Source organism: Capricornis sumatraensis, chromosome 16, assembly GCF_032405125.1.
Source record: "Capricornis sumatraensis isolate serow.1 chromosome 16, serow.2, whole genome shotgun sequence".
Classification (NCBI taxonomy): Eukaryota; Metazoa; Chordata; class Mammalia; order Artiodactyla; family Bovidae; genus Capricornis; species Capricornis sumatraensis.
In genome coordinates, this window is record NC_091084.1 from 58346576 (window position 1) to 58370453 (window position 23878).

The window sequence follows — 23878 nt, forward strand, 5'->3', positions numbered from 1 at the left end:
GTTGCTCAGCTGTGTCCAGCTCTTTGCAACATGCTGGACTGTAGGCCACCAGGCTCCTCTGCCCATGGAATTTTACAGGCAAGAATACTGGAGTGGGATGTCATTTCCTACTCCAGGAGATCTTTCCAACCCAGGGGTCGAACCTGAGTCTCTTGTGTCTCCTGCGTTGGCAGGCAGACTCTACCACTAGTGCCGACTGTCAAACCCTGTGTCCCTAATACTTGAAAATGCACTTTCCCTCTCCAGTTCAAACTTGCTAGGTAGAAAAAGGAAAAAAAAAAAGATAAAGAAAAAAAGAGGGAGAGAAAGCAAAACTGTCAGGTTATAATGGAACAAGTGTTTGTTGGTACAGCCATATCTGTAGGTGTGATCACTTCAATAGTTAGTGGGACTTGGCACAGAGCCATGGGTGAGTACAGAACAGTGTTTATTATGGGAGAAGATGCACCCTTCAAACAATGTGTCTATTAAGAATTAATGTGTGAAATTTCAAGTTTGATGAACATCCTTTCAAACAAAACATTTTCAAGCTCATTGGTGGTGGTTTAGTTGCTCAGTCGTGTCCAACTCTTTGCAATCCCATGGATTACAGCCTGCCAGTCTCCTCTGTCCATGAGATTCTCCAGGCAAAAATACTGGAGTGGGTTGCTATTTCCTCCCCCAGGGGATCTTCCCAACTCAGGAATCAAACCCAGGTCTCCTGCATTGCAGGCAGATCTTTACCAAATGAACTACAGGGAAGCCCTTCAAGCTTATTAATCAGCACTTTCTTGACAATGAGTTAAATTTCAAATATATACCACTACACATGAAAGTTTGATGATTAAAAATTACTAAGAAGGATTTTTCCCCTTAACTGTCTTACTTCTTAGGAGATCTCAAGATGACATCACCTGTATTTTGGTATTTCCCAGCCTCTTTCTCCTGCTGCTTACCTGGGTAATTGCTGTAGATATTTCACTGGACAGTGATGATTCCAGTTAATCTGGGATAATATAACCAGATCCTTAAATCATACTGGAAATTTAAGGAGAAAAAGAATAAATGTAGTCAATTTTTCTCTAGCTCAGAGGTTGGCAAATGTATATATATATATATATATTTTTTAAGGGAAAATAGTATATTTTCAGCTTTATATACTTTCCCTGTTTCATGTTTGTGTTTTATTTTTTCATACCTTTAGAGAATATAAAAAGTATTCTTTCCTCATGGACTGTATAAAAACATCTGACCCACAGGCAGCTGCCTGTCCTTGATCAATTTATGTAAGTTATGATTTTACTGCAGTAAGTACAATCTTACTTAAATACAGAAAAAAGTCTTCTTTTTCCTCCTCATGTGTCAAGCTGAAGTTTTCATTCCAATATTAAATGTCTTCTATGAGCCTGTTGCACTAGAGGATACAAAGATCACTTGGAAGTTCCAGACTTAAAAATAAAGAAGATAATTGTGAAAGTAAAAAAAAAAATAATAAGGAAGGCTGGGCATAAGTGACATTGATAGTTATCTGAGAGGCCTCAGGATGGCCTGTTTAAAGAAGATATCTATATGAGCAAGTCTTAAAGGTTGTGAGCAACGCTGCTGAATGCATGTTGATTCCATCTTATTTTCCATCTTCACTAATTAAACATTGATTTCTGCAGAGCAAGCATGTAACTAGTAAACAGTTGTATTTCCCATCTTCCCTTGTAGCTAAAGTTAGATTGTGATATAATTCTGGCCAATGAAATATATCTGGAAGTTGCTAGATGGGGAAGAGTTGAAAATAAGGTAGACTTAAGTGCCACGTGATGTTTTTCCTTTTTCCTCCCTGGAATGTAGACGTGGTATTGGTGATGGAGCAGCCATTTTGAAACGTGATGCAACAAGCAGAAGAATAAAATCTCTGAGAGCCTGGGTTCCCCATGATTCTGTGAAATCACATTTCCAGTAATGGACAGTCATGTAGGGACTTCTTTTTATACAAGAAAAACAAACTCTTTACTTATTTAAGCTTCTATTTGCCAGATCACCAGAATACAGATAGCCTGGCTCATGAAAAGAAAAGTTTGTGAAAAGTCATCTGTTGAGGTCCTTTAATGGACCGGAACCTGGTGGTCCAGAGTCAAAGATAAAACAGTAAAAGAGAGAGAGAAAGAGGCTGATATTCCTTGGTTTACACAGAAAACCAATAAAGCCCTTTGACACAAGCCTTGCATCGCTCACGAAGGCACCTGGCGCCCTTTCGAGGGGGGTGAAGGCACAGTGCGCCTTCTCAGGAGGGTCTTAGAAGCCTGGGCAGGAGAAGGAACATGACGGGTCTCTGTGCTCCAAAGAATTAGCCTGAGAGAGAGAGAGAGAAAGCAAGACACGGGGACCAAAGCTCTAATGGAGCAAAGGTGTTTTAATCAACATGGTGTGGGCATTTATACTGTGTTGCTGCTGCTGCTGCTAAGTCGCATCAGTCGTGTCCGACTCTGTACGACCCCATAGACAGCAGCCCACCAGGCTCCCCTGTCCCTGGGATTCTCCAGGCAAGAACACTGGAGTGGGTTGCCATTTCCTCCTCCAATGCATGAAGGTGAAAAGTGAAAGTGAAGTCGCTCAGTCGTGTCCGACTCTTAGCGACCCCAGGGACTGCAGCCTACCAGGCTCCTCCGTCCTTGGGGGTTCTCCAGGCAAGAGTACTGGAGTGGGTTGCCATTGAGGTAGTTATTCTCAGCAAGGATAAAGATTAAAATTCCAGACGTACAAAACATAGGTGATCCATGTTAAAGAGAGAGAGAGTTGTAAACAATCACTTTTACCATATGGTTCATAAGAAGGAAGAGGGTATTTATCACTGTATTGAAAAACTAAAGAAGGAAATGCCTGGATTCCTCAGCCCCAGGAGAGGCTTGCCTCTCCTTTTAATTCCTCAATATTCAGGAATTAATAAGGAACAGAGGATTCCTGACAGATCCAAAACAGCACACAGGAAGCCTCCTGTTAAATGCTTCCTGACAGTCATCCCTAGCAATGGGGGCAGAATGAGTCTAGGAGCTGAGATTTGAAAGTTCCTGATTTGGCTGGATCCAGCGAATTTGGGCATCAGTTAAAATAACACAGGTGTGACAGTTGCACTTTCAATTTGTGGGGTATTTTTCTCCATTAAAAAAAAATTCCAGAGCTTTTATGCAAGCTTAAAAGTGACTGTGTCGTTGGGTCTGAACTTATTTTTTTTAAGTGCTATAAGAAAACAAGGAATTCTTTCTGTCTGGATCATGACAGAGCATTTATCTTGTTTACTTTTAGTTACTGTGTTTCTGTTTACAGCTCATGAAATACTCTCATCAGAACAAAGGTCCCAGCACTGATAAGTGAAACCACAAACCCAAGCAAATAGCAGAAGCCAGAGTCCATTTGAATTGTTAGAAGTCAAGTTCAGGCCTGACCCTCCCGAGAGTCCTTTTAACACTGATTTGTCATAGCAGGCAGCTGACAAGGTTTACCCCCAAGGACCAGAAACATGGGCTGCGTCATCGAAAAGGCAGAAGTGCTGGATGGAGCTCACTTGATGCGAATCATCTGGCAGGATGGTACAGACTCTGTCTACCCAGCTGTGTGGCTCCGGGACAACTGTCAGTGTCCCGACTGCTACCTTGATTCGGCAAAAGCACGGAAACTTCTTATCGAAGCTCTTGATGTGTACGTTGGGATCAAAGATTTGATGTTTGACAGGAAAAAGGTAACTATCTCCAAATTATCTCTCCCTGCTCTCTCAACTTAAATAAAAGGTCTAGACTCAAATAATTCAAATAATGAATTATATTGTATTTAATGTATGTATATATTAAATATCAGAGTCAGGAATGTGCTCAATTAGTCATGTCTTGGCAACCCCATGGACTATAGCCCACCAGGCTTCTCTGTCCATGGAATTTTCCAGGCAAGAATACTGGAGTAGGTTGCCATTTCCTACCCCAGGGTGGAGAAGGCAATGGCAATCCACTCCAATACTATTGCCTGGAAAATCCCATGGACAGAGGAGCTTGGTAGGCTACAGTCCATGGGGTCGCAAAGGGTCAGACACGACTGAGCGACTTCACTACTACTACTACTCCTCCAGGGTATCTTCCCAACCCAGGGATCAAATCTGCATTCCTTGTGTCTCCTGCATTGGCAGGTATATTCTTTAACACTGAGCCATGTATAAAACAACAAGATTGCATAGTGCTTGGTGCCAAGTCAGCATGCTCACTAAGTGAAAGCTTCTGCTATTATTATTACCATTTTTATTACTACTGCTATTATCTTTAATAAAATATACAAAGTTGCTCGTTATTCCTTCAGTGAGGGGCAGCCTTGAAGGTACAATCAAACTATTTCTCTAATATAAGGAGTGCTCCTTACCTCAGTTTACTCATCTAGAAATGAAGGATACTAACAAGATTTGTTCCTAGAGATGATGTGAAGATTGAATGAGATAATATAGGTAAAATGTTAGCATGTGGCTGGCATACAGTGAGCACTCAAAAACTTGCATTGATTAATATTTTTAGTCAAATTCGTGAGTAGACAGACGTACAAGACTTCGTATGGGATTCTTGACAGCTCAGCTCTCAGAACCACAAAGCAGACATAGCTCTAGCCTGTTTCTCTTCCAAATTTGCTAGGATGGTTATCAGAAAAGGAAGTATGACCAGCAAGGTCATCCACCCCCACCTGTCTTCATCTTGAATCAAGGACTTTACTGCCAGAGTTCACTGCTTGCTAGCTGTGGGATTTTAACCCTGTTATTTCCTCTTACTTGCCTCACCTGAAAATGTGAATATTAGTTATAGCTTCTCCCACAAGTTGTATGAGGACTAAGTGAGTTATGTTTATAGTGCTCCTTGTAGAGTATGCCCTCAAAATGGTGCCATTCCTCCTATTATTATTTACCTCATTATCATCATTACTATCTCTGATATTATTGGCAGGAATCTTAATTGATCTCTGACCTCAAGTCATCACAGAAAGTTCAGGGACCACGGGTTTTAAGACTATAAAGCAAGAACTTCAGATCTAGCCAGGTTTTGTTTCTTGTGTATTTAAGGGGCTTCAGACCTCAGCTGTATCTCCTTGGCGTTCAGTTTCTTCCTTTGCCAAAAGTTTATTCTATGCTTTTGAGTATATCAGTTAAAAAACAGAAGGAGAAAAAGCAAGAGCTAATTTGATTCTCTGATATCCTTAAATAACTTTCAGAAACAGCAATAACAGAGAACCAAAGTACATAGAAGCACAATATATGTTTATGTGATATTTGCTTTCTGTGTTATAAGGTTCATATCATGTGGCCAAATGACCATCACAGTGAATATGGAGCTGATTGGCTGAAGAAAAGATGCTTTTCACAGCAGGCCAGAGAAAGACTCCAGAAAGAATTGTTTTTGCCAGGTAACCTTGCTTCGGTTTTCAGATTTTAACCTTTAAACCTCATATGGTAAAAAATTTGCTCAGAAGCAAATTAAAGCCCTTGTACCCTGGTTAAAATATTATTGTAATTTATGTGGAATGTTTAATGATTTACCACACAGATCATGCAAGTAGAGATGGAAAGAAATATAGAGCAGTTCTAGACATTCTAGAACTTGGAATTTTCCACCTCAAAAGAGAAGAAATTTAGCAAATTTGTATCCTTGTCATCTAACATGAAAACCTTCACTCCACAGACACTCCGTAAGTGTCCCTGCAAAGAAGCAGGATGAATCAAAGGCACACTTGTTCCTTAACAGTTTTATCTGAGGCCAGAAAAACACAAGATCAACAAGGCAGATATTTCTAAACTGGCATCCACACATAAAATTATGTGATCCGTGAACCTCATGAAATAGTATACCCAGCACTGAATGTGCATGTGAGTGTGTGTGTCAGGCTTGTGCACAGCAAATTGTTTGGGGAGAGTTTGTATGCATCTCAAGGGAATCTGTGACCGCAGAAATATTCAGAAAATCTCCACTAGACAGATTCAGTCAAAAAGGAAGACTTCATTAAAAAAAAAAAAAAAAGCCTTCCTTTCAGTCTTTTTTCTTTTTTATTGAAATATAGTTGATTTACAATATGTGTTAATTTCTGCTGTACAGCAAAGTGATTCAGTTATACATATAAATACACTTTTATTATATTCTTTTCCATTATTGTTTATCACAGGATGTTGATATAGTTCCCTGTGCTGTACAGCAGGCCCTTTTGCTTATCCATTCTACATATAATAGTTTGAATTTGTTAACCGCAAACTCCTACTCCATCTTTCCTCCAATCCCCTCTCCCTTTTAGCAACTATGAATCTGTTCTCTATGAAGAAGGTTTTAATCTTGACCTGAAATACAAAATTAGTACTTAATAAGATAGAAAGTTATTTTTTAAATATGACTTTTCAGAGATATACAATAATACAACTCAATCAGAAGTGCTGGGGAGAAGTGGGAAGTAGTAATACTTTGTGTATGCTCAGGCATGCCCATCTCTGCAATCCCATGGGCTGTAGCCCACCAGGCTCCTCTGTCCCTGTGATTATCCCAGCAAGAATACTGGAGTGGGTTGCCATTTCTTGCTCCAGGGGATCTTCTTGAGCCAGGGATTGAACCCTTGTCTCCTGAGGCTCCTGCATTGGCAGGTGGATTCTTTACCACTGAGTCACCTGGGAAGCCATTACAACTTTATTCTCTGTGTATTTTGAAGATTTGTGTCATAAGATGATGTGGTCAAAGGCAATTTTGAGAACATGCTGATTCTTATGTATTTACTAGAATCTTGACTTGCACAAATACACTAACAAGGTAAGCTTCCTTGAACATTCTTTTCCACTGTTAACCAGATATATTGGACCACTGTCCCTTTGAGCAACTGATCGGCCTTATTGGATTTTGCAACACATCTCTTCTTGGGATTCTGTGTCATATACCACGACACAGATTTTTACCTTACTCTTTCAAATCTGAAATTCTCAAACTTGTATGGTGACTCTGCATGGTTTTCAGTGCTAGACTTACAACAGTGTCTTAGGTATGGAGATATTACTAATTTGCCCACTAGAACCCTACAGCTTCACCTTGACCCATGGTTATCGATAGGGTGTGATGTGGTCCCCTTCCTGTTCAAGGATAGGTCTCCATCCCTTAATCTTACCCTTCTGACAACTGACAAAGTTTTGCTCTAGTGCTTTCTGTCTAAACCATCAGAAACCCATTTTCCTCTTTATCTAGTCAAGCTGACTGGTGGAATCCAGATGGATATCCAAGGAAAGATGCTTTTCCTGCCTTCCCCCAGCAAGTTCACGGCTAGATTCTTCAAAGAGTCTCCAATTACATAACTGAATGGAAACTGTCTGGGTCAAATAGTAATATCACAAGTGTATTATTTTTTATTATTTATTTTAGATTTCTTCTGGTACTCAAAATATTTTTCCTTAACTCTGCCTTAATTTTGTAATCCCATTGGATTTTACTTTCATTTCCTTCAAGTTCTTTTGATGATCTCAGGGAATAAAAGCCAACTTTCTATTATTACAGCTTAAGCTTTTAAGCATTGTAAAAGTATACGGCCACCCCTTCCATTAATATTTCTTGACAAGCACAGTTTTATAGCTTGCATTTCTCAGTACTATCAGGCAGTAGCAGGACGGAAATGATACTACTTTTCAGTTCAACAGTGGAAAAAACAGGTCACACGGACAGGCTGCAATCAGAAATAATATAAGGAGAACTGGCTGTTATTTAGACAATGGAAACTATTTTAATGGTTTAAAACAAGATCAGATTTTTAAAATATATTCTCAAGCTGTGTGGTTGGTAGGTAAAAGAAGAAATTAGTGGATCATTTTGGAAATATTAATTCTGTGTCTTTTTGCCTGTAGAAGTTGGCACCTTATTTCCCTGCCATTGCGTATTTTCAAACATTCATACTCAGAACAAGTAAACAGACTCAGTTACATTTGCAAAAGAGCTTTGCTTCCAGTCCTCAGTGGCAGTGTTTCATCTGTTGCTCTTTCCTTAGAGTGAAGAAAGATTTTTAAAATCTGGTGTCAAGATGCAGATTACTTTTCCTTGATTTTCCCTTGGCATTAGATGTTGCACTCAGAAATGGAAAGACCATCCACCAGAAAAAGCTCTTGTCATGGGACAGTCACAGCTGGGAAACATGGATAACAATCATTCTCTCATACATTTCTATTCAATTGCACCTATCTTGTGCTGAAAACTGTAAGGAAATACCAAGTTTTAAAAAGACATATTGCAGGACAGCAATAAAGTCTTTCTTTGGCCACCCGATGTGAAGAGCTGACTCATTAGAACAGACCCTGATGCTGGGAAACACTGAAGGCAGGAAGACAAGGTAATGACAGAGGATGAGACAGTTGGATGGCATCACCAACTCAATGGACATGAGTTTGAGTAATCTCTGGGAAATGGTGAAGGACTGGGAAGCCTGGGGTGCTGCAGTCCATGGGGTCATAAAAGAGTCGAACACAACTGAGAAACTGAACAACAGTAGAGACGCAGACTTAGAGAATGGACTTTTGGACTCAGTGGGGAAGTAGAGAGTGGGATGAACTGCAAGAATAGCATTGACATATATACACTGCTGCTGCTGCTGCTAAGTCGCTTCAGTTGTGACCGACTCTGTGCAACCCCATAGACAGCAGCCCACCAGGCTCCCCCGTCCCTGGGATTCTCCAGGCAAGAACACTGGAGTGGGTTGCCATTTCCTTCTCCAATGCATGAAAGTGAAAAGTGAAAGGGAAGTCGTAAAATAGATAGCTAGTGGGAAGCTGCTGTATAGCCCAGGGAGCTCAACTAGGTGCTCTGTGATGACCTAGAGGGTTGGGAGGGAGGCCCAAGAGGGAGAGGGTATATATATATATATACTTATAGCTGATTCACATTGTTGTACAGGAGAAACTAGTTCAATATTTTAAAGCAATCATATTCCAATTAAAAATTTTTTTAGAAAAACATGGATTCTGCCCTAGAGGATATATCCCACCTAGGAGGGGACATCAGCCATGGAAACAAATAAGCATAGTACATTATTTTTAGTACATGAAGACGTGCATAGAAGATTTATTAGAATGCAGAAGGACTCTGAAGAGATGAGAAAATGTGACTCAAATAAGACCTAATACTTGAACTGGGTTTTGAAGAATCCATTTGTTAGACAAAGATAGAAAGTAAGTAAATTATCAACAGAGAAAAGAGCAAAGAAGTATAATAGAGCAGGGTAGGTTTAGGAAACCACAATTAGTTTAATATGGATAAAGTTACAATTGTTAGGCAACTAAGAAGGAAGTGGCTTAAGTGCCCTAGTAAGAGGCTGAATCCTAAACCCTAAGGCAAGGAAATTTGCTTAGCACCAAGGTCAAGTATTTTTCCTTCTGTTAGTTTTTCAGGCTGATTCTCTTCTTATAAGGCCAGAGAAATGATTGTTTATAAATTTAAGAAGATGGCTTTATCTATTTTTTTAGGATGCATTTTACATTTTCATTTTTTAGGATGCATTTACATTTAGGATGATTTTTACCAAACACATATAATTTCTCAAGTGCCTGTGAGATTGTGAATGTCTCCTTAGCTTCCTTTTGTTCTTAATGCATTTTACCCTTCCCTCTTCCAGTGTACCCCTTTGGTTTTTGGTTTGTATTTATCTTATTAAAGAGGGTGAAGAGATCAGATCTGTGATGTAGAAAAATCTTGGTCATGGTCATCTGGGCTGGATGGATTGGTGTGGGGAATGCTCAGGAGCAGGGTAACCATAGCATGATGTAGAAATCATCCTGTAAGAAATATTAAGAACTTAAACTAGGGAAGTAGCAGAGAACACAGAGGTAGTATTTGTACTCAAGAAAAATAGATATTAACCTGGAAGACAGGAGGTTCTGGCCCTCTAATCTTTACCCATTTAAAACGAAGCCTAGCATGTGTGAATGTTTCCAAATAGATGGATGTAACTGAAGATATTAATAAAACATTGGAAATATGAAGAATTTTTCTGAAATTGCTTTTTAGCTTTCATGAGAAATTGGCATAATTATACAGTCATTTTTGGTGACTAACTTTAAGATGCAAAATTCCCAAAATAAAACTGATAGGACTAAAATAGAAAAGAATCAATGCACAATGTGATCTTTTGTATATGAACCTAAATATCTGTTCTTTTTATTAACATGCGGTGGCAGAATGAATGCTTATTTTCCTAGCTATCTCCTTGAATTGGTGCTGAAATGTTTGTGTATTACTCTCTGACATCAGTAATATTTGTTATCGCAAATTGAGATTTAAAAGGTGTTAATTTGAAGAAAATCTTTATGCCATAGAAGCAATCTGCTCAGTTTTGTCAGCAATCCAGAAACTAAGTACACAGTACAGTCAGAAAAGAATATTTCTCTTCATTTCCATATGCCCCTCTTCTATCAGAGCAAGCCTTCACCTATGTACTTCATCAGATTACAACCCTTCAGTCCATAGCTGTGACTCCCTTCTTTGTTTCAAAAGGAATATGCCACAGAAGGAACTGAAAAACTCTCAAGTAGCTATAAGGGCTCTCTAAGATCTCTGTGGTGATTTTGCATATGGTTAAAAAAATAAAAATACACAGAGCTCCCCTTTCTAATAGAGGGCCATATGTGTCCTTGAAGATGAAGATTTTCATTACAGTGCAAAAAATAGAATTGGTTTGGTACACAGCCTATTTTTATAGAAATTTGCCCAAAAAGCAAAAGTTATTATCTTTTTTAAAAAATGAGCAAGTAATGTACACAACAAATATGCCCAATTCCCACATAATAGTTCACCCATATCCCTAAACGTTGCCCCATCCTTCATCCATTCTTAAACCCTCAGATGTGGGAATTAGCAGGGCAAGTCGGGGATGGAGTGAAGGTATCTGTTTCACTTATTACTTGGTGATTATAAAAAGGACTGGGAGGTTTTTTTTCCCAAGCTATCTTGGAATGTTCCAACTGTATGAACTACCAGTCAGAATGGCTTCAGAAGAGCTCTGTTAAAACAATGCATCAGAGCAATCAAGCCACTATGTCACATTGCCAAATATATTGCCTTCCCAAGAAAGACCTAGGAAAAGTCACTCAGGCCCACACTCTGATGCACAGATGGGAGAATGGCCCAAAGTCTTCGTATGTTTAGAAAGAAACTCTCTATTTTTCCCGTCATATGTGAAATGAACCTATCAAGTTTCAGAGAAATGTGTTTGGGGCTTTGATGAAATGAATACAGGTATCTTAAATCCTTGTAAGTTTACAAATGCATATTTTGCTGCCCTTTTTCTCTGTGCCTTAGTGATTTCTTTCAATATGTCGTGTTCTTTTCTGAATCACATATTATTTATTATCACACTCAGTTTCTGCATTGCACTTGATAAACGAGGGCATAATATCTGAAGGGTTTAACATCCTTGTGGACTGTAAGTCAGTGAGTCCAAGATGGGAGATTCGCAGTCTGAGAAGCATCCTGCAGTGTTGTGTAGCCAACAGAAGCCCCCAGGCTGGAGGTTGTTTCCACAGGCATCTGCCTAGTTTGGGGTTCTACTTGTAAACTCTAGGTCAGATCTTTTTTCTTTTATGTTTTTTTCATCTCCATTCATACTTCCAGCTAGAAAACACATAATCATATACTCAGAGATATGTATTAAAGTATTAAAGATAAAGTCTGTTTTGAAGCTGGACACATTACAGAAATACAGGGTGGGGGAAGTCCTGTGCACTACATCTATTACTTTTTTAAAATTGTTAGGTAAGAAACATTAATTATATATTTTTTAATCATTTTTATTATTTAACAACTTTATAAATTAAACTATCATATCAGCATCCAATGTTAGTGTAAAATAGGACTTTGAAAAGCTCGTGTCTTCAAAAAGTTGATATCTTTAAAAGCCTTGAAAAAGTTTAAGGATATTTTTAAGAATCTAAAGTAAATCTATTTTGAGGAAGAATTATTATAGTCTATTCCCTTTTCATAATTTTTCAGTATACCTACCACATCAAAAGTTAAGGAAAATATACTAATTTCTTTATTCTCGGAAAAGTAATTATCTAGAGTTACACTAAAGTAAATTTATTTCTTTTATTTCCCTTCTCTTTCAAATAAGGAAAAAGTAAAGTGGGCTTTCTCCAATGAGTGAAAAGTTTCCATTTCTCACAAATAAGACTTACTTTTTCTTGCAGCATGGGAATAAGTTTTGTAACATTGGCAATTGGATGGCAAATTTAGAATTTATAAATTAAGAAAATTCCAAAGTGTGGCAATTTCAAGAAGTAAAGTTGGATTGCTTTGTATGCTGGCTTCACTTTTACCAAACCTACCTATAGGCACATAAGTTATAAATTTAATGTCATTTCTGTTAGTGCATACACATTAGGAGATTCACCAACTGAAAAGAAAAAAAAATGGACAACTGATTCTGATTAAAAAACTATCACTTCTCACTTCTGGTTCTACTTTGTTCTTCAAGATGGCAGAACATAGGGCAACAAACCTAGTTTGGAGTAGTAGATATCGTCCTCATACTTAAATTTCTTAGATTCCAGTTCCGAACTTTCAATATGTCCATGGAAAAAAATTAGTTTTAATTTCTTCTTAAATTTTTCTATCCCCATAAGGAAAAAAAAAGATTTTTGTAAAGACTTTTGATGTTGCTGTTTACCCATTCTGTTGATTTGCCTACTTTTTACCTGAGCAAATTAGATAAATAGTTTTTAGTCTCTATTCCATTCAATGATTTCTCTAACTTTAACCTTTTGCTCAGAATTCTGTATTTTTCCCAATCTGTAACTTTGCTTTGAATCAAAAGAACAGTATAACACTGATTTAAAAGTACTCTAGAACCTAAGTCTTGCTAGATCTGTGACCTTGAGCAATTTTCGTAACCTTTCTTGTTCCCAAATCTTTATCTGCACAATGGAGATGGGACCTGCTTACAGCCTTGAATAGCACCACACTGAGTGAAAAACGATGTCTCACTTTATGTATGACCTCACTTCATCTTCAGAAGGTTCCCTTGAAAGCAGTTGTAAATATTGATAACTATAGAGAACAGCCTTGAGAGGCTTCTTGACCTTCTTAAACAGTATATCAGTTTACAGGAAAAGAAAAAAAAAAAAAAAAACAATCCTATTTTTTTTCATCAGCTATCAAGCTTCCATGCTCATTGCCTGTTTGCCCAGAGAAGACTGACAATCAAAAGGCTATAGGTGAAAAAGATTGTATAAGTTGTCCGTCAAAGCCTTTTGTTATCTCATACTTGAGTTACTGGAATAACATGGCCTCTGTCTTCACCCCCAGCTTGCACAACCCTGCAGGGTTATCCTCTGGATGCCCATAATTATCTTCCCTCCCCCAGCCCTGGTGATTCTCTGCAGCACAATACAGTCCAAAGTCTTCCCTGGGACTTTCTAATTCATCCCGCAATCTAGAGCCCCATCCACAAGCATGTGGAGTCTTACTTTTGTCCAAATTCTGCTTGTTTCCCCAATCACTTACTCTATTCTTCTGCCTGGCTGAACTTCACCTCTCCATCCTGCAAGATCCAGCTCACATCCAGTGGACCCTTTTACCAACAGTTCCACCCTAGATTTATAATTATCCCTGGGACAAACTGGCTCAGTGATAACGAACCCACCAGCCAATGCAGAAGATGTGGGTTCATTCCTTGGGTTGGGAAGATCCCCTGAAGAAAGAAATGCCAACCTACTCTACTATTCTTGCCTGGAGAATCCCAAAGACAGAGGAGCCTGGTGGGCTACCATCCTAGGGGTCACAGAAGAGTCAGATAAGACTTAGCCACTAAACAACAACAACAAAGTCAAACTACAAAATATGGACCAGAAAGCAAGCAAGTCCAGAAAATGGACATAAATTCACTGGTAACACTAAAATGCAAGGCTGTGGTATAACAATGGAAGCTATACATTTTTCCAAAAGAATTTTGTTAGAATTTGTTAGGAGAGGAAGTAGAAGAGGGTGGTGTGCCAAGAACATGCTTCCCCTGTAAAACAGCAGTGTTACAAAAGGACAATAGCTTTGGAATCAGCAAAGGGGCTTTGACTTTCTGCTCTGTGAACCTGATGTGTCATAAATTATCTGACTCTCACTTTTTCCAAATGTAAAAGAGGCAATGCCTCTCAGCTGTGGGATGTGAAGAATAAGTGTAAAAAAGTAAGTGCTGTGCTTAGCTCAGTGCCTGGCACACTGTGGCTACTCAAATCCTATTACGTCCTTTCCCTCCCCTTATCCTTCTACATAAAAAGACATGGACATAGCAGAGGTGTAATAAAGAAAATCAGAGCAAGGATAAAAGGAGAGAGAGACAGCATCATGATCATGCCTTATGCATGAGTTCCACTTGCTGCTGCTGCTGCTGCTGATGCTGCTGCTAAGTTGCTTCAGTTGTGTCTGACTCTGTGCGACCCCATAGACAGCAGCCCACCAGGCTCCCCCATCCCTGGGATTCTCCAGGCAAGAACACTGGAGTGGGTTGCCATTTCCTTCTCCAATGCATAAAAGTGAAAAGTGAAAGCGAATTTGCTCAGTCGTGTCTGACTCTTAGAGATCCCATGGACTGCAGCCTACCAGGCTCCTCCATCCATGGGATTTTCCAGGCAAGAGTACTGGAGTGGGGTGCCATTGAGTTCCCCTTACTTGAAGAATAATCATATTATAATCCTGATTAAACCCTTGAGAGTGACTCAGAAGTGAATTATTGCCATGAAAAGGATTTTACTCATTCAGACATTGATTTTAAGTCTGGGCTAATTTTTTTCTACCTGACAGATAGTTTTCTTTAAGTAAAACTAAGAAAGCAGTGAAAGACTGGTCAACTTTGACCCTAATTCCAATCAGGTCTGTAAAAATGTTTGCTGAAGCTAGGATGATCAGCAAACTTGGGGAAAAGTGATGTGTTAACTACTGGTTAGTTAAGTATCATTAGAGATGAAGACACCAACACTCAGCAGATACATTTCATGTACAAACCTCAATACTTGGATGAAAAAAAAATTCCAGACCCAAATTAGATACAGTCTCATGACCATATGAAAACAGATAATAAAGAAGATAGGGGGAAGGTATCTGAAGAGAACCACGTATTCATAAAGGAGGAAGCAGAGTGTTTAAGCTCTAACTTCAAAAGGGCATGTTGGAAGGGTCTGGGCTTCCCTAGTGGCACCAGTGGTAAAGAACCTGCCTGCCAATGAAGAAGACATAAAAGATATGGGTTCAATCCCTGGGTCAAGAAGATGCCCTGGAACAGAAAATGGGAACCCACTCCAGAATTCATGCCTGGAAAATTCCATGGACAGAGAAGCCTGGTGGATTACAGTCTATAGGGTTGCAAAGACTGAGCACACATGCACACAGGAATGGAAGTATCTAGCCCAAAATAAATTGATCAATCATAATCATGATGGACAACCAAAAGGGGGATTCATAAAGTGATTTACTTGGAGAAATAAGAAAAAAGGAGGAAGATCAGAGGAAAGGTGAATTCTCTGATGGGAGTAGATGGTCTTAGATAATCCTGCTTCACAAACAGTCTTTCCTGACAGATGGCAACTCCATCTGTCAGGCAGTGGGGTCAACCACTACTATTTGATATAGTTTTGTAAGTCCTAGGCACAGTGTCAGAGAAGAAAAAGAAATAAAAGAAACCCAGATTGGAAAAGAAGAAGAAAAATTCTCACTGTTTGCAGATGACATGATCCTCTACCTAGAAAACCCTAAAGACACCACCAGAAATTTACTAGAGCTAATCAATGAACATAGTAAAGTTGTAGGATATAAAATTAATGCACAGAAACCTCTTGCATTCCTATATGCTAACAGTGAGAAAACAGAAAGATAAATTAAGGAAAAATCTCATTCACCATTGCAATGAAAAGAATAAAATACTCAGGAATAAATTTACTTAAAGAAACAAAAGACCTATATATATAAAACTATAAAACACCGATGAAAGAAAGATGACACAAACAGATGGAGAAATATACCATGTTTGTGGATTGGAAGAATCAATATAGTGAAAATGAGTATACTACCCAATGTAATCTGTAGTGAAAGTGAAGTTGCTCAGTCGTGTCCAACCCTTAGAGACCCCATGGACTGCAGCCTACCAGGCTCCTGTGTCCATGGGATTCTCCAGGCAAGAGTACTGGAGTGGGTTGCCATTGCCTTCTACATAATTCAGTGCAATTCCTATCAAGCTACCAGTGGTATTTTTCACAGAACTAGAACTAATAATTTCATAATTTGTATGGAAACACACAAAAAAAGAAACCTCAAATAGCTAAAGAAATCTTCAGAAAGAAGAATGGAACTGGAGGAATCAATCTGCCTGACTTCAGAATATACTACAAAGCTACAATCATCAAGACAGTATGGTACCAGCACAAGGACAAAAATATAGATCAATGGAACAAAATAGAAAGCCCAGAGATAAATACACACACCTATGGACATCTTATCTTTGACATTTGAGGCAAAAATATACAATGGAGAAAACACAATTTCTTTAACAAGTGGTGCTGGGAAAACTGGTCAACCACCTGTAAAAGAATGAAACAAGAACACTTTATAACACCATACACAAAAATAAACTCAAAATGGATTAAAGATCTAAATGTAAGACCAGAAACTATAAAACTCTTAGAGGAAAACAGAGGCAGAACACTCTCTGATGTAAATCACAGCAAGATCCTCTATGACCCACCTTTTATTTAATGGAAATAAAACCAAAAATAAACAAATGGGACCCAATTAAACTTAAAAGCTTTTGCACAAGGAAGAAACCTATAAGCCAGTTGAAAAGGCAGCCTTCAAAATGGGAGAAAATAATGGCAAATGAAACAACTGACAAAGAATCAATCTCCAAAATATACAAGCAGCTCCTGTAGCTTAATACCAGAAAAATAAATAACCCAATCAAAAAGTGAGTCAAAGAACTAAACAGACATTTCTCCAAAGAAGAGATACAAATGGCTAAAAAACACCTGAAAAGATGCTCAACATCACTCATTATCAGAGAAATGCAAATTAAAACCACAATGAGGTACCATCTTACATCAGTCAGAATGGCAGCCATCAAAAAGTCTACAAATGATAAATGCTGGAGAGGGTGTGGAGAAAAGGGAACCCTCTTACGCTATTGGTGGAAATGTAAACTAGCACACTGTTCTATGGAGAACAGTGTGGAGACTCCTTAAAAACTGTAAATAGAACTGCCATATGATGTAGCAATCCCACTGCTGGGCATACACACTGAGGAAACCAGAATTAAAAGAGTCACACGTACCCCAGTGTTCATTGCAGCACTGTTTACAATAGCCAGGGCATGGAAGCAACCTGGATGTCCATCAGCTGATGAATGGATAAGAACGTTGTGGTACATATACACAATGCAGTATTACCAGCTGTAAAACAGAATGCATTTGAGTCAGTTCTAATGAGGTGGATAAAACTGGAGCCTATTATACAGAGTGAAGTAACTCCTTGAAAGAGAAACACCAATACAGTATATCAATGCAAATATGTGGAATTTAGAAAGATGGTAATGACAACCCTATATGCAAGAAAGCAAAAGAGACACAGATGTAAAGAACAGACTTTTGGACTATGTGGGAGAAGGTCGGGGTGGGATGATTTGAGAGAATAGCATTGAAATATGTATATTACCGTATGTAAAACAGATGACCAGTGCAAGTTCAATGAACAAAGCAGTGCACTCAAAGTCAGTGCTCTGCTCTGGGGCAGCCCAGAGGGATGGGGGAGGGAGGGAGGCGGAAGGGGCATTCAGAACGGGGGGATCCATGTACACCCATGGCTGATTCATGTTGATGTATGGCAAAAATCACCACAATATTGTAAAGTAATTAGCTTCCAATTAAAATAAATTAATAAAAATCTAGACTTTTCATTATCTCTTATACCATGCACCCAAGGTGCCAAGAAAATCTCCTAGCTCTATTGCCAAAACAAACCAGAATCCATCAACATCTCACTATCTCCTACACCAACGCTCTGTCTGAATTACCAACATATATACGCTCTTTCTCCCTTCTTTCCCCCTACTCCTTTGCCAACCTTCCTTCTTCATATTTTTAAGCATTGCTAGGCACTAAGCTCAGTGCTTAATATGTATTGCTGTGTTTATCCTAGTAACAACTTTACAAAGGCAACATTATTATAACCTTTTTACACATGAGGAAAATGAGGTTGATAAAACTAAGTAGTCCAAAACAAAAGAACTGAAGAAGTGATGGAGCCAAGATTTTACTGAAGAGCATCTGCTTTATTAAATTCCTTTGTCATCCTCCTCCTCTTCTATGTGCTTCTAGCAATTTGTGCCAGCTTCTCTTTCCATGCTGGGCTTCCCTGGTGGCTCAATGGTAAAGAATCCACCTACAATGCAGAGACGCGATTTCAATCCCTGGGTGAGAAAGATCCCCTGGAAGAGAGCATGGCAACCCACTCCAGTATTCTTGACTGGAGAATCCCACGGACAGAGGAGCCTGATGGGCTACAGTCCATAAGGTCGCAAAGAGTCAGACACGACTAAAGCAACTAAGCACTCACACGTGCTCTTTCTGTGCCATTGCCATTATTGCACCCAAGGGTCAATGTCTGTGTATTTGACTGTCTACCCCACTAGGAAATTGCAATCAAGAGAAAAAACTAATATTAATAACAGGTACCATTTTTCAAATATCTTCCATGCATTATAAAATTGTACCAGGAACTGTTCTCCATGCTGGGGATACAGTGATGAACAAAACAGAAAAAGATTCTGTCCTTAAGGAATTTGCATTTTGGTAGAGAATGAGATCACAAAATTTACAAACTTATTTATACTACATCAAGAGACAATAAGGACACAGATACAGGCAGGGTGTTCGATGTGGTGATGGGGGTGAATGGAAGTCTCTTCTGAGTCCTTCTAATTTTTACTGAAACAGGAAGCAAAGCTGTCAGCTAAGCTTGAGTAGAAGGAGGAAGTGTGGGAAGACTGAGGATAGAGAACAGGATAAACAGTCAGCTAGGGGAGTATGGGATAGAGTTAACTATAGATTAAGAAGTATGCAATAAAGTCCGTCATCACGGCATGTTTTCGTCCAGCCACATTCCGCTGCTCTGGTTCAAGTGCAGTTAGGTGCACGATGTCAAGTTCTTTCAAGACACCATCTCATTTAAATTTCCCCACAATTCAGCAGATTATTTCCACCCTGTATTTTCAGTAAAGAAATTAAACTGAGAGAATATATCACTTTCTGAAGGTCACGCAGACAGAAAGTGTCAGAATTCCGACTCGAATCCAGATCTGTCGCCCTCAAACCTTTGACACAAAGTCCCTATCAAACTGGACCTGCATCTCATTTCTACTTAAGTAACTTAGTACATTCTCAGTGAACTAGCTTCGGAAATGAGGACTTGGCTGAGGGGCAATTCTTAGATGTTTTGGCTGACTGAAAAGTTTTAAGCTGAGTCAACAGACTTGAGACTGCCAAAACAAGGTTAATTAGATTTAGGCTGTATGAATAAAAATGTAGTAGCGATCCCACTGTGTAGGTATAGCCAGAGGACACCTGTAGTAGTGTATCTGATCTGAGACACCCAGGCTGTTATAGAGCATCAGCAAACTTGAAACCATCAACAAGAGGAGAGCAGAGAGGATGGTAGGGAGCCATATGGGGCTTGGGAGCCATAAAACGTGAAAAATATGGGTGAGAAAGGGGCTATTTATTTAGGCTTGGAAAGAAAAACTCCGTTCAGTAACTGTCTTTATACCTTCTCCAAGACTGCCATATTCTGTGTGATTCTGGAGCACTGAGTTAGCGCCTCAAAGAAGGTGACAGAGGTAGACGTGACTCTGTGTAAGGAAGAAGACTGTGTCATTTGGAGCCGACTAGAACCAGAGTAGGTTGCTCCATAGGGAGATGTGTGCTGTGCAATGAAAAGCCGTCAAGAGGGTGTTCTACAACCTTTTCAAGGACGTCAAAGGGGATACTTCAAATAATGACAGAGGGTAAAATTGAATTTTCGGTTTGCACTGCCAACTCAAAGGAAGTCTGAGATAATAATCTTCCTTCTTGACATCCTTCAGTGCTTGTTATCCTTCAACAAGTTTTTTCTGAATGTCTGGAGTTCAGTTCTTCTTGTAGTATCCCAGCTCTGACTTAACATCAGCTGTGTGATGTTGCTTCACTTACCTAAGATACTGATGCCTGTCTCATCTATAAAATGGGAACCGTACTAGAACCTCTATTATGGGGTTGTTTAAGGACTACATGCGTCACTCCAGGTAAAGTGCTTAGAAAGTGCCTAGTAAGTGCGTTAGCTTCTGTTTTTGTAAATGTTTTTTACACTGTCCTTTAGTGCTTTTTCATAATTTCCTGTGTTTTTGTTTTCTCCAACTGTATGGTCACTCTTGTCATAGGGTTGATGCTGCTGCTGCTGCTAAGTCACTTCAGTCGTGTCTCACTCTGTTCAACCCCATAGACGGCAGCCCACCAGGCTCCCCCGTCCCTGGGATTCTCTAGGCAAGAACACTGGAGTGGGTTGCCATTTCCTTCTCCAATGCATGAAAGTGAAAAGTGAAAATGAAGTCGCTCAGTAGTGTTCAACTCCTAGCAACCCCATGGACTGCAGCCTATAAGGCCCTTCTGTCCATGGGATTTTCCAGGCAAGAGTACTGCAGTGGGGTGCCATTGCCTTCTCCGGTCATAGGGCTAAACATATATAATATATCAGGTACCTAATAGTCCAAAACAAAAATGAATTTCCCTTCTTTCAAGCAACTTATAAACTTATTTATACATTCTTAAGGAGACTTTTCAAGTTTGGTGAGATTATCACCTACAGGAAAGGTTTTATGGATTTCTCTATCTTTTAAAATGCTAAAGGGTGCTCAGATACTGTCTTCTTTTGGGTTGCTTCCAATTTCCATTCATCATTAGGAAATAAGCAAATATTTTATTTAGGATACAGAACATAGTAGTTTTCTGAAAATCTATTGAATGCCAGCCCTGCGCTGTATACCAGGAGGAGAAAGAGTTAGGGGCAACAGCTAGGAGGAAATAAAGATAAATGACAGGATCCCTATCGTTTGCAAGGACCTTGCACTCTAGTGAGAGACATAGAGATGAGGACCCACCTAACCCACCCTCGCTTACTTTTATACTTCATCTGCGACACCCACATCTGTCTAGTGCATCCTAGCCTCAGTGACTTTGAGTTCCTCCAATAAGCTAAGAGATCACCCCTCTTCCTATTGTCTTTCCTATTTGGACACTTTCTCTGCCCTTTGCATGACTGACTTCTCTCACCCCTCAGGATGCAGCTTAAATAGCATCTTTTCAGTTAGACCTTTCTTATCTGCCATGTCTAAATAGGGTCTCCATCCCACTTCCAATGATTTTTTGTCAATATACCCTATTTGTTATGCTCATAGCACTTGCTACAATGTTTAGTTTTATGTATTTATTTCTTTGCTTCCTTATTTATTCACCTTTTCCCTCCCAAGGGCAGCTATCACATCTATTTTTATTCACTAACACGTTCTCTTTCACATAGCCAAGGCTTTCAACAAACACGTACAGAGTAAATGAAAGATCCTTTCAGCACAGTGTAGTGAGCACTGGGACTGAGGTGTGTATGGTGCTAGGCACCACAGAAGACAGCCATCCTAGCCCAGTCTTGCAGATCCCAAAGGAGGGCATCGCAGAGGCTGTCACAGCCGCGTCAGTGCTCCTCAGCGCTCTTCTCATACATGCCAACAGCTTCCTATCCCAAGCCTGCCATGCTCCTGGAGGGTCCTCTCACCTAAGGGAGCCTGCTTGGCCAACACACAGGGAAGGCCAGGAGACCCAGGAATGAATCCCCAGGAACAGCTCTCAACCAGTAAGTGGTGGGTGTTGGTAGCCTGTGCATCTCAGCTTCCTTGGCTCTGGGTAGGATAACTCTGAATCTGAAGTATAGTCTACAGCATTGCCATGAGGCCCAGCAGTGCTGAGTCCCGGCTGCAAAACCTTAACTTGTTCACCTGAAACTATCACAACACTGTTATTTGGCTATACTCCAATATAAAATAAAAAGTTTTTTAAAAAACCCATCCAGAGGTCTGCTTCTGTTTACTTCCCCACCTCCTATTGGTGCCTCCTTAGTAAATTGTTGTTTATTTGCTCAGCCATGTCTGGCTGTTTGCAACCCCAGGGATTGAAGAACGCCAGGCTTCTCTATCCTTCACCATCTCCCAGAGGTTGCTTAAACTCATGTCCATTGAGTTCATGATGCCATCCAACCATCTCATCCTCTGTTGCCCCTTTTCCTCTAGCCCTCAATTTTTCCCAGCATCAGGGTCTTTTCTAATGAGTCAGCTCTTTGCATCAAGTGGCCAAAGTATGGGAGCTTCAGCATCAGTCCTTCCAATGAATATTCAAGACTGATTTCCTTTAGGATTGACTGGTTTGATCTCCTTGCTGCCCAAGAGACTCTCAAGAATCTTCTCCAACACCACAGTTCAAAAGCATCAGTTCTTTGGCACTTCATGGTCCAACTCTCACCTTAGTAAGTTGCTTGCATTCAAATCTTCATCCTAGGGTCAGCTTCTGGAAGATTTCAATCTAAAAGGTGACAAATGACCAAGATCTTGAAAGGCAGGTTGAGTCACTAGACAAGAGACAAGGATGCCCTTTCCAACAAGGGCAGCAAGTCCTTGGTGCAGAAAAGAGAATTAAAGCCCTATTTCCACTCAGGGCCCTTTCCCCTCCTGGGGGTCAGATTTGGTTTATGGTTGAAGCCCTGCAAGATATCTACAGGAAAAGATAGTAAGCCATCAGCTGATCCTTAGCACATGAGATGAGCTGTTTCAGACAGTTGTTTCAGACACAGTTCTGTACAGGTCAACAGAAGGTCCTAAATTCATAAAATAACACACTGTAACCCTGCACACTGCATTCATGAATCTTCAACTGAAGAGCTTCTTTGTGTCTTTTTCTTTTTTGAAAAACAAGTCAGGATTCAGGAATGTGAGGTTTAACACTGAAAAGCAAGCCTTATACAAATGGTTCCTTGAAAGCCAGCATGTAGCCTATGCATAAATTTTATGATGTGTGAAGCACATGTTCAAGGAAGTATTTATTAGTAAGGCCATAATTTAAATTAGAAAGGGTGGTTCATGCCTTAAATATTCCGTCATTTTCCACACTGTTTATGTATCCAGACCCAAGTGTGAAATTTAAGTTTGCTTTCCATGTATTCACCTGACAAATGATTTCTTCTAGGCCAATGTGTTTTCATATGGTCCCCGGTGGTGAGGTTTTGTGGTTGGGGGAGATTGGGAAAATGCTTCTAAATTACCTTTTCAGCATCAGAGTTTCTGTTCAGATATCATCGGACCTACACATAGATCATAGAATGATCTTATTGGTTGGATTTATTAAGATGAAGTTTATTTCTCCTGGAAAACTATTTTATATTGAGGATGTTATATGAATTTGGAAACTGGTTAGTCACAATGCTGTCCCTGAAAATTACACTTGCCATTACCGAGTCTATCATTGGCTCATATCAGGACACAGATTCTATGATGGGCTGTGGCCCTTGGTCACTGATTTTTGCAAAGTGGCTGCCTAGGCCCACCAAAATAGAAGCTATAGTTGGAAACTATAAACTTTGTAGAACTTGAAAAGTACTGTGACCAACCACTGAGAGTAAAATCCTATGAATGTGAAATTATTTATAGTACAGATTGATGCTTATATTAACAGCCTTGCTTTATCTTTAGTCTTTATGTGAACATGGTTAACTTTCCACATGTAAAGAGTAACATATTTATTGAAAGAATATAATTCATTTTCTATGAGTTAGATAAGAAT

At 39.5% G+C, this 23878-nt stretch overlaps 1 protein-coding gene across 1 annotated transcript in view; it reads left to right on the forward strand.

Annotated features, from left to right (window-relative positions):
- Window positions 1-3394: 3394 nt before the first annotated feature.
- BBOX1 (gamma-butyrobetaine hydroxylase 1) overlaps window positions 3395-23878 on the forward strand; it is a 64560-nt gene continuing 44076 nt past the window's right edge. Inside the window, exons 1-2 of the mRNA XM_068988840.1 lie at window positions 3395-3706; window positions 5283-5397. Coding sequence (XP_068844941.1) covers window positions 3488-3706; window positions 5283-5397 — 334 coding nt within the window. The 5' untranslated portion in view covers window positions 3395-3487. The remainder of the gene's footprint in view (window positions 3707-5282; window positions 5398-23878) is intronic.